Here is an 11,190-nt window from a genome sequence, read left to right on the forward strand (position 1 = left end):
GATCATTTGTGTCTTCTTTTTTTCTCTTGATTAGTTTATTTGTATTGTTGAATTTTCTACAAACTAGCTTTTGATTTTATTGGTTTTACCTATTGAGTACTTGTTTCCCATATTATTCATTTCCACTCTTTATTATTTCTTTAATTCTACTTATTTTTTATTAAAATTTGCTCTTCTTTTACCACCTTCCAAGGTATAAGCCTAATCCATCGATATTGTACTTTGATTCTTTCCTGGTACCAGCAATTAAAGCTATAAATTCCCCTCTAAGCACTGGTTTATATATGTTCTAAAAGTCTTAATAGCTGTGTGTTCACTTTTTATCAGTTCAAAATATTTTCTAATTTATCATGATTTTCTTTGATTCAAGACATTTAGGAATGTGTTGTGTAATTTACAAGTAATTTGAATGTTCTATCTTTTGGTAATTGACCTCTAAATTAAATGTGTTGTGGTCAGAGTACATATTTGTATGATTCATTCCTTTTAAATTTATTGAAACTTGTTTTCTGGCATAACATATGGTCTATACTGGTTAGTAGTCTACATGCAATTTAAAAGAATGCATAGCCTGATATCAATGGGTCAATGTGCTCTAATTGTCAATTAGTTCAAATGATTGGTAGTGTTTTCAAGTCTTCTATATACTCACAGATTTTCTGTTTACTTGCTTTATCAATTACTAAGATAGAAACGTTGGCAGTTCTACAATTTTTGCTTTATGTGTTTTGTTTTGTTTTTTATTTTTATTTATTTATTTATTTTTTGCTGCCTTGGGTCTTCGTTGTCACATGCAGGCTTTCTCTAGTTGAGGCGAACAGGGGCTATTCGTCATTGAGGTGCACAGACTTCTCATTGAGGTGGCTTCTCTTGTTGTGGAGCATGGGCTCTAGGCCCGTGGGCTTCAGTAGTTGTGGCACGTGGGCTCAGTAGTTGTGGCTTGCAAGCTCTAGAGCACAGGCTCAGTAGTGGTGGCTGCCAAGGGCTAGGGATAGGAGGCAATGGGGAGCTGTTTAATGCATATAAAAACTTTCTGGAGATGGGTTTCACACCATAGTGTATGTGACTATACACTACTGAACTACAATACTTAAAAATGGTTCAGGGCTTCCCTGGTGGCACAGTGGTTGAGAGTCCGCCTGCCGATGCAGGGGACACGGGTTCGTGCCCCGGTCCAGGAAGATCCCACATGCCGTGGAGTGGCTAGGCCCGTGAGCCATGGTCGCTGAGCCTGTGCGTCTGGAGCCTGTGCTCCGCAACGGGAGAGGCCACAACAGTGAGAGGCCTGCGTACCGAAAAAAAAAAAAAAAAAGTTCAGAAGGTAAATTTTATGTGTGTTTACCACAATTTAAAAAATTTAAATAAATAAACTGTAAAGTCCCTAAGGTACTTTTAGGGTTATTCTGTCTATATTATCACACGGCTGATATGGGCCAGAATGTCTTCTCAGATAGGAAACCTCCACTGTTTGTGAGACAGACATAGAAAGTCTCAGTTCTGGGCAACTGCTTTAAAGTGGGAGAGGATGGGACTTCCCTGGTGGTCCAGTGGTTAAGACTCCAGTTTCCAATGCAGGGGGCATAGGTTCAATCCCTGGTTGTGCAACTAAGATCCCACATGCCACAGCGCCTCCAAAACAAAAACAGAAAGCAAACAAACAAAACACAAGTGGGAGAGGTTTCTGACTACTTCCAAAATCTTTTTTAGGAAATGACTGGCCAAGGTGAGGTCCAATCCTAAGCTCATTACCTCTTGAGTCTATCACTTCACGGCCAGTCGTTTTCTGGCGGTGTCCAGCCGCGATTCTGTAACCAGACTAGGTCCAGAGAAGCTGGGAAGGTGAGTTGAGCAGCCAAAGGGGCGGGCCGCGCGTTATAAGATTTGGGGAGGATTGGGGTGGACCGGCAGGAGTGAGGTCCAAGGGAGGAGGGTGAGCTAGCATGTGTTGCCTGGAGACGGCTTGGGACTCTGTTGCCTGGAGACCTGGCAGCCGGTGAGAGTCCAAAGGGCGGTGAGAGGGGGTTAGGTACTGACCAGACACAGCAGAGCCAAGGCCATGGCTGGACACCAGAAGGAGAAGGCGATCGCAGATGAGGTCCACCAGAACCAGATCCTGCGGGAATTGTACCTCAAAGAGTTACGAACCCAGAAACTCCACACGCAGTATCATGTGAATCCACTCCGCAAGGGTGAGGGGAGCTGCGGGATGGAGGAAGGGAAAGGGGGCGCCCCCAGGAAGGAGCCGGCAGAGATGCGGGCGGGGTGCTGGGTGGAGCACAGTAGGAGACGCCTCCTGTGACCTCTCATCCCTTCATAGCCTTCAGGAACTATGACTTTGGGGTTGGAGAGGGGTCTCACCCCCCATCACATTGAAAGTATTAGATACATTAAAATGCATCCACGTCCTGATTAAATAACATTTTGTTGTAAAAACATTTTGTTGTAAATTGCTTTTGAAATATTTTGCAGGTTTTATGTTTTCTTTTGCATGTGTTTTGGTTTGCTGCTATCAAAGGATTTCTTTCCGTCTTCTAACATTGTCTTAAGACCTTCAGAAAGTTCAAGGGGAGCAGACTCAGGGTCCAACGTGCCCCCCCCCATAAAATGGCCACACCCCCACTCCTCACTTTGCACATTCCTGGGCCGGTTTCATCTGGTCCTGTAACATCAGCTCCCCCTAAATGCTACCGAGTCTCAAATGGAGCCCCAGACCCACGTCCCCATCCACCTCCCGGCTCTGTTCCCCGGGACATCCCTTAGGCACCTCAGACGCACTGGTTCAGAAAACCCGGGCACGTCCTGCACCCCTCCCCCACCTGCAGCTACTCCAGAATATTTGGTTTTAGCCAAAGGCACCACAGCCCTTCTCTCTCCCAAGTTAGAAGCTTGGGAGTCATCCTCAGTCTCTCACTCTCTCCCTCCCTCCACACAGCTGAGTAGGCACTGTCCTGTTTGTTCCTTATCCTTTCTCTCACGTGATGGTTCCCATGTTCCCGCCTGAGTGGGAAACACCATCATGCATGGCGAGGTCTCTCTGCCTCACCTCATTTGTCTCCGCTCTCTCTCCATCCTCACTCCCAGGCCCTCATCAATCCTGCCTGCATTGGTCTGATGGGCTCTTAACTCTCTCTTTCCCTCCAGGCCCAGCTCTCCAACCCTCCCCCACACCACTGCTGGCGAAAGCTGTGCTAAAGGGGATTTGATCATCCAGTCCCTCTGTAAAATCCTCAGTGGTCCCACAGATTCTGAGCTAAGGTTTAACCTGATCAGTACCTAAGGTCCCGGTGGATCTAGCTCTGCTGCCCACCCAGCTTCATCCTGACTCCCCTCCCAACCCGCACACTCTTCCTTTAATAAAAATGTTAGTGCCTGGTCTGCACCAGCCACAGATTTTCTATCCCACCATATTTAGATGCATGGATTTCCTAAATCATCTTCAGTTTCATAAATACTGCTCCTTCTTTCCGAACTTCTCCCCCAGTCCTGGGCCCGATTAACTGCAGTCCACTGCAGCCCAGCTTTGTAAAGAAAATGTAATGTCATTTCTAAAAATAGAATCTGCATATAGTTAAGGTGTACCACGTGATGTTTAGATATACATATACGTATACACAGTGAAGTGATGGCGACCGCTATATCCACCTGCTCACACACTTACATTGCGGGGGGCGGGATGAGAGTACAGAAAATGTACGTCTTCATTTAGCTTATAACGAACCTGGTTTTCCTCTGGAGCCGCCAGCTACTAATTCCAAGAAAACCACTTAACGTCCAATTCTGTTTAAACTTGGTCTATTTCAATCCCTTCAAGGGGCATCCAGGCTTCCTAGGAAAAGCGCTTGGGCTCCCAGCTCACGGTCCTTGGGCACAGGACTAATATGATCCATTGGGATTAAGTGAGGAAATATCAGAATTTGTATCTATGTTTACACTTATGTATAAAGAAAGAAATGGTGCTTTGTTAATATATGACAACAGTGCATAGAGACTATATAAGTATTCATATGCGGAAGTTTTTTGACTGGTAGGAGTTTGAGATAAAACACTTGGAGATCACTGGTTCCTTCTGGCCTCTGCTCATTTACTACTACTCTCCTCCTAGCTCCTTCCACTAGAGCTACTCTGCCTCTCGATGTTTCTCTAACTCACCAACCTCACTCTGGGATCCCTCCCACATATCCTCACACAGCAAATTTATTCAGGACTCTGCTCTAAGGTATGTCCTTAGAGACATACCACCCACACTATACCCCACCACAAACAGAGTGGAAGCCCAGGGAGTACGGGGACCTCCTCTTTCTTGTTTGCAGCCCTACCTCCAGTGCACCAGTAATTACAGGCTGAATAGATGTCCGTGGATCCTACACCTCTGTTATCGCATGGCCTGCTGGGTATATATCACTACCTCCGGCTGCCTGGCATGTCTGCATCCCCATAGACCAGTCTGTCCCAGAGAACATTCTGTGATGATGAGAATGTTCTCTATCTGTGTTGCCCTAAATGGTAGCCAGTAGCCACATATGGCTGTTGATCATTTGAAATACAGCTGATGGGACAGAGGAATGAATTTTCAATTGTATTAAATTTAACTTATTCAAATTCAAGTCACTGCATGTGGCTGGTAGCCACCATACAGGACAGTGCCTCTCAGATTGTGAGGTCCCCGAAGGTCTTAAATGCCCTAGTGCCCAGCACAATACCTGACACATGACAGACACTCAGAAAAGGCTGACTGGGTGTCTGGCCTAGGGTGGGTCTCAGAGAGGCCAGGAAGATCGTTTTTTAACTTGAATCTGTGATGCTGTTTTTCTCTAGTTCACACAATCGCCAGAAAGCCCATGTCTTGGCATGATAACCTGGAGGAACCTGCAGATGGTAAGTCTGGGGTCTGAGAATACCGTTGAGACAGAGCATGGAGAGGCAGCCGGCTGGGAGTCTCTCAGGGCAGTGGTTTTTTGGGGCAGACCTCAGTCCTCTGTTTGATCATCTGAAAACAGGGCTCATACTGACAGAGCTCACAAGAGACTGACACATTCAAATACACAGCCAGTTCATTAACTGTCAAGCCAAAAACATGTTCCTAATGGCCCTGACATTACGGTCATTCATCCATCCAATACTTAGCTGTTACAAGCACAGGTTCTGGAGTCCTAGTAACTAACTGAGTTTAAATCCTGGTTCTGCCACTCGTTAACTGTGTGACTTCGAGCAAGTTTTTTAACCCCTCTAAGCCTATCTGTTAGGGGCATTGTGAAGATTAAACAGAATGACCCAAGTGCTTAGAACAGTATCTGGTACACTGGTGGTCAGAACATGTTATTATTTTCATTATTACCATGTGATAGTCACTAGGATGGGGCTGGGGATCTCATACCATAGTCAAGGAGACAGACTAGTAAATACACAGGTAAACAGAGAACAAGATTGGGATGGCAGCAGCATAGAAAACAGGTGCCCACCTCAGGCAGTGGAGTTCTGGGAAGTCTTCTTGGAGGAGGGGATGAGAGGGTGAGGTGGAGTATGTCAGGGTGAGAAGAATGTGGAAGGACATTCCAGGTATATGGAAAAGCACAGAAATGAGATAACAGCATGGTCCACGGACTGTGAGGAGTTTGGCATGGCTGGGATGTATGGGTGAGTGGGGGCCACGTTTGGGAATGCGGGAAGAGAGATACGTGATGGGAAGCCTAATCCTTCTGGCAAGCTCTACTCCTTCGCCTCTACCTTCTTAGAGTGGAGCTTGATAGAGGATAGATGTGTGATATTTGTAGAAGGACAGGGTGGGAAGTGAGGGGTGGGAAGGAGGAGTGAGGATCTCATAGCATCACAGAGACAGACAAGTAAATAGACTAATAGAGAACAATCCAAGAAAGTAAGGTTGTTATCTGCAGTGGAGACATCAGCCTGGCTAGAATGAAGGATAGGAGCTGGGGACTTGCAGCAATAAGGGAAATAACAGGTGGTGAGGGGCTCAAACACCGGGCAGGAGTTCATTACTAGCTGCCTTGTATTCAGGATAAGCTCGCCCCGAGGCCAGGTCCTGTATTCACAGTCCTTCATTTACTTCTCAGACATCTTGCTGAGGTAGATATTTTCCTCCCATTTTGCAGACAAACAAAGTGAGGCCCAGAGAATTAAACCACCTGTCAAGCTAGTAGTGGAAGGGCCACGAATACCCAACTACCAAGCCAGCTTCTTCCCCTTGTCAGACTGCCTCTCTCAAATTGAGACTGGATAGGATAGATTGCAAATGAAATGTGTCTAAGTCCTTAAGCCGTGGAGTTACAGATATACCTGGTGTTGACAGCCATGCTGATTTCAATCCAGAAGGATCTGACCTCACCTGGTACAGCCCAGCTCCTCACTCTCTGTGCTGCAGGTACATCGCCCAAACTCGCTCATGCCCCAGGACATTTGTTCTTGCCGCCTGTGGCGTGCTTTTCCTCTGCCTCTCTCAGGGCTGGCTCCTGCGAGCCTTCCTACTGAGTAGCCAGCCCTGCCCCGACATGGCCCTTTGCCAACTCCCTTCCTCAGAGTTTGCATCACTGTCTACCACCATTGGGTTTGTTTTTATAGGTGTATATTGTGTCCCCTGTCCCCTCACCTAGACTACCTCTCCAGGAGACCGGGGACCATGTCTATCTCACTTTGCTCTACCTCCAGGGCCCAAACAGTGCCTGGCACAGAGTTTGTGCTCAACAGATGTTTGTTGAGAGATGAGTGGAGGAGCCAGATACCTGTGTCGCGAGGCCTAGGCAAGCGTCTGAGGCCGATGCTCTGCCTCTAAGAAAGGATGTGCCAGAGTCAAGGGCACAGGATCTCTCGTTTGGTCCCAAAGCCTGACGCCTTCATAACTCATGCCTCGTCTCCCAGCCAGGTTCCTAAGTCTTATCCACCATGCTGCCCAGGGACCAAGGAGGAAATACCCCGAGACACAGACTGAAAGTCAAGAGATTGGATGGGACTCAGAGCCATTGGTAAGTGTGTCTCCTTCACTTGGAAGGTCAGAGGTAATCCAGTGGTGGCTCAGAGAACAGAGTATGGAGCTGACTGCCTGGGCTTTGACCTCTGACTACCATGTACTAGTTGTGTGACCCTGGTAAGGGACTAAGCTCTTTTGGGACTAAGTTTCCTCCTAGTACAGTGGAGATATCACAGCACTTATCTCATAAGATTGCTCCGAGGCTTAAATGGGGTGGTGTTTGTAAGGTGCTTAGAACAGCGCGTGGCATGTAGTGAATGCTGGTAAGTGTGGATTAAGCAAAGCTTGCTGATGACAGACGGCCTGAGTTTGCTCTCCCAGGTGTTAGTAGAGTGGTCTCGGGCACATCACCTACATCTCTAAATTCTGTCCCCTTCTCTGGAAAATGCAAATGCCCGTAACATATTTGCCTCGTTGATTGGAGCAATCAATCCTAGGTGCAAGGAGCCTGGCCAACGCAGTCTTTAGCATGTGATCTCCCTAAATGATATAGGGCTTCTGTTTCTGAGGAAGAAATGCAGGGTTTTGTTTTCGGGGTTTTTTTGTTTGTTTTTTTGCGGTACGCGGGCCTCTCACCGTTGTGGCCTCTCCCGTTGCGGAGCACAGGCTCCGGACGTACAGGCTCAGCGGCCATGGCTCACAGGCCCAGCCACTCCGCGGCATGTGGGATCCTCCCGGACAGGGGCACGAACCCGTGTCCCCTGCATCGGCAGGTGGACTCTCAACCACTGCGCCACCAGGGAAGCCCAAATGCAGGGTTTTGAATAGACAACTTGAAGAGCTTCCTGCTACACTTGTCTTTCAACTCTGATTATGTCTTTCCTCATATAGAAGGTTTTAATTTTTAAGTAGTCAAATGTGTCAATTGTTTCCATTTTGACTTCTGGGTTTTGTGCCTTATTTAGGAAAACCTTCAAAAACCAGAGTTACAAAACACCTAATTTTGCTCTGTATTTCCCCCTAAGTTATTATTACTGTTGTTAAGATTTGGCTCTGAGCCCATCTGTTTCTTTTGTGGAAGATGTGAGGCTGGAGACACTGTTCCTCGGCTGTGTCAGAATTTCCTTCATTACCTCAAAGGCACCAAGACCTGCACACCCTGTCTTTATATTTGCTGCCCTGCCGATGCCTCCTGGCCCCCAGCCCTCACTCCTTGAGAAGTCCCACTCACCCTACATGAAATCCAGGAGTCACCTCCTCCCTAAAGCCCATCAAGACACTTCTGTCCCCCACTGCCCCTGGGCTTCTTGCGCACCATGTGCTCCTGCTGAGCTGCAGCTCAGTATCAGCGCATCAATGTAACCTGGTGACCCTGGAGCCAGACAGCCTGCGTTCAAATCCCAGCTCCAATGTTCTCTAGCTTTGTGAACTCCACCTCTCTTAACTTCCATTCATCTGCATTAACGTGGGGATAATAGTGTCAACACTTGAAGGTTTGTTGTGTGGATGAACTGAGACATATATAAACTGCTTAAAATGGTACCTAGCACACAGCATGTGCTCAGGAAATGCAGGCTACTGTGATGTTGAGGGGGAAGAATAGACAAGACGGCATGGGGCCCAACTGAGGACCAACTCAGTGCTTCTCCTGGCCTGGTGGCTTAATCCCTGTTGTCTTTATCTGGTGAATAATTTTCTAGTGTGCTCCCTTCCCAAGAACTCCCCACACCCTGTAGTCCTCATATTTCTACAGGCACCTGTCTTTCTCACCCATTTATTTTTTTTTTTTTTGTGGTTCGCGGGCCTCTCACTGTTGTGGCCTTTCCCGTTGCGGAGCACAGGCTCCAGACGCGCAGGCTCAGCGGCCATGGCTCACTGGCCCAGCCGCTCCACGGCAGGTGGGATCCTCCCAGACCGGGGCGTGAACCCGCGTCCCCTGCGTCGGCAGGCGGACTCAACCACTGCGCCACCAGGGAAGCCCTTTCTCACCCATTTATACAACTCCAGTCTGGGCATGGCTCTGCAACCCCTGGTTCTGTGCAGGGCTACTGCATGGAGATTGGAATAAACATCTCACTGAGTCGGCTTTTACCAGTGAAGAGCGCAAATAGCTGCTCACTTGTAACAGCCCCTCTTCAGATATGGGGCATCGCGTTGGAGGGAGGAGACTGTGCAAGACAGGGAGAGGCTTCCAGCAGGAGCCCTCATCTCTTACCCAAGAACTGAGTCCAGAGGGAGAGGCGCTGTTGGGCAGCTGGGGAAGAGATAAACGCTCAAAGGGTAAAGGAGGAGGATGGGAGGCGGGGCCACATAATTTACAGTGACTAAGGGAATGGAGAGGGGGCTTGTGAACGAAGGAAGGCGGAGTGAAGAAAAAGTCCTCCAAGTTAGATAACTGAGCAATGTAGAAAAATATCACAAAGCACAAGTCATTTAACTCACTACTCTTCATTTTCTTAAAGAGAAAAAGCCTGGCTCCCATGGGTACAAAGTGTATGGGTAGAAGTGTTGCATCTCTGACCAGCACATCTCAGGGCAGGCCCACCAGCCATGATAGGAGACTGGCTCGGCTAGCCCTGCCCTGCGTGGGCCTCCAGATCACTAGTCACTGTGGGGTTTCAGAGGGTCTGGAAATACACCGCACCTGTTCATTTTAAACCTGGGGACAATGCCATCAGATGGCACTGGTGGCAAAGTAAGAAAGCGTACCCAGAAAAGTTAGATCCAGGGGTCATGCAACCATAAAAGGTAATTAAGCTTTCAGAATGATGTGTTTGGGGGCAGAAGAGGTTTGATCAGCCCCAACTTAACACAGGGCTCCTGCCCCCAGCAGCACCTCGCCCCACACAGGCAGAGAACTCCAACCCCAATACTGGGACTCTGGGGAAGCCACACTCAGTGAGTATCGCTCAGCCTCTGGTCTCCTGGTAACATTTGCTGAAAGTATAACCTTTTAGCTAATGGCACAGTGTAGCTTCTGTGAGATTTGTGTGTCCCGGGACTCACTCTTACTCAGTTCTCTGTGTAACTACTTCAACAATATCCAATCTTTCATTCAGCAAATATGTCTTGAGTCCCCTGTGTGTGCTGGATACTGTTCCGGGCGCTGGGATATAGATGCAGCACCCCCCCTCATGGAGCGTCCATGCCAGTGGGGGGAAGAGTCCACAGGCCTCCACTGTAGGCAGCGGGAAAGGGCAGTGCAGCAACTCTGCACAGTTGAGATTCTCATGCAACCCTGCAAGTCTTTTGGTGGAAATGTTGTCTTTATTTCACAAACAGGTTTAGCAAGGAAAAGCACCAGAGGCTGCACATCAGGAGACTGAGGCCTGATTCGAGTCCAGGTCCCTACAAGCCCAGGTCTTCCTCCTTCCCCACTGGCTTCTTTCTGATGTCTGCCTTCCCCTCTCTAGGTCAACCCACAACGCGATGACCACAGGCTGAACCACTTCAGGGTCTACAGTGACATCACTCTATACAAGGCTAAAATGTGGAGCTTGGGAGAAGATGGTCACCACAAGTAGTATTCCCGCAGTGCTGTCAATCGCTGTCGTTAATGCCCAGAGTGTGTGCTTCCCAGGTTAAAAAAAGACACTTTAAAGCCTAGGTCTGACATTTACCGTCCTGAGTCTCACATTTCTCCCTTCTGGTTCATATCCTTAATTTAATAAACTAGGGGGAGAATTCCAGTTAAAGATGGCAAACTGAAGGCCTACAATATCTCCTCTGCCTTCCAGACCCCAGTAAAGGACAATACATGGATTTTTTAAAAGGTATGAACCCACAACAGAGAAAATGAGAGAGAAACCTTAGCAGCCAAGAAGACTGAAGCCATGTTTAAAAGACGGAAAGCTGATGGAAGAGGGTGGAGGAGACCACAAAATGCGAGCGGGACACCTCTGAGCACAGAGCTCCGTCCCCCAGAACTCTGGAGGGAGGTCAGGACTCTGGACAGAGTGGGGTGTGTGGGAGGGAACTGAAATGGCCACTGGGAGGGGGGCTCTGCAGGGAGTCTCCTCCACACACCCCAGCACCAGGCGTGTAACAGCTCCCACGCTGGAGGTTTACTCTTGGAGAAATGGGCAAAGCCCAGGGCTCAGGGACACTAAGTAAGACGTGGGGTCAGAGTGAGGTGTCAGGCTGAAGACAATGACCATCTGTGAAAAGGAGGTTGAACCTCTCACTCGCACATGCTGTGTTTTTACCCCGGGTTTGAAGCTAGAGGGCTCCTTTCTGAAAAAAATGAAACAGCTCTAAAGAAAAGACCC

General features: G+C 48.2%; 1 protein-coding gene across 1 annotated transcript; it reads left to right on the forward strand.

Moving 5' to 3' along the window:
• Positions 1 to 1,982: 1,982 nt before the first annotated feature.
• Positions 1,983 to 10,527, forward strand: CFAP144 (cilia and flagella associated protein 144). Its single transcript, XM_024744793.1, has 4 exons — positions 1,983 to 2,189; positions 4,816 to 4,875; positions 6,874 to 6,977; positions 10,336 to 10,527. Exons 1-4 carry the CDS (start codon positions 2,057 to 2,059, stop codon positions 10,444 to 10,446), a joined length of 408 nt encoding a protein of 135 aa, XP_024600561.1. The 5' UTR covers positions 1,983 to 2,056; the 3' UTR covers positions 10,447 to 10,527.
• Positions 10,528 to 11,190: the final 663 nt, after the last annotated feature.

Source organism: Neophocaena asiaeorientalis, unplaced genomic scaffold (genome assembly GCF_003031525.2).
Source record: "Neophocaena asiaeorientalis asiaeorientalis breed wild unplaced genomic scaffold, Neophocaena_asiaeorientalis_V1.1 scaffold478, whole genome shotgun sequence".
NCBI classification, from domain to species: domain Eukaryota; kingdom Metazoa; phylum Chordata; class Mammalia; order Artiodactyla; family Phocoenidae; genus Neophocaena; species Neophocaena asiaeorientalis.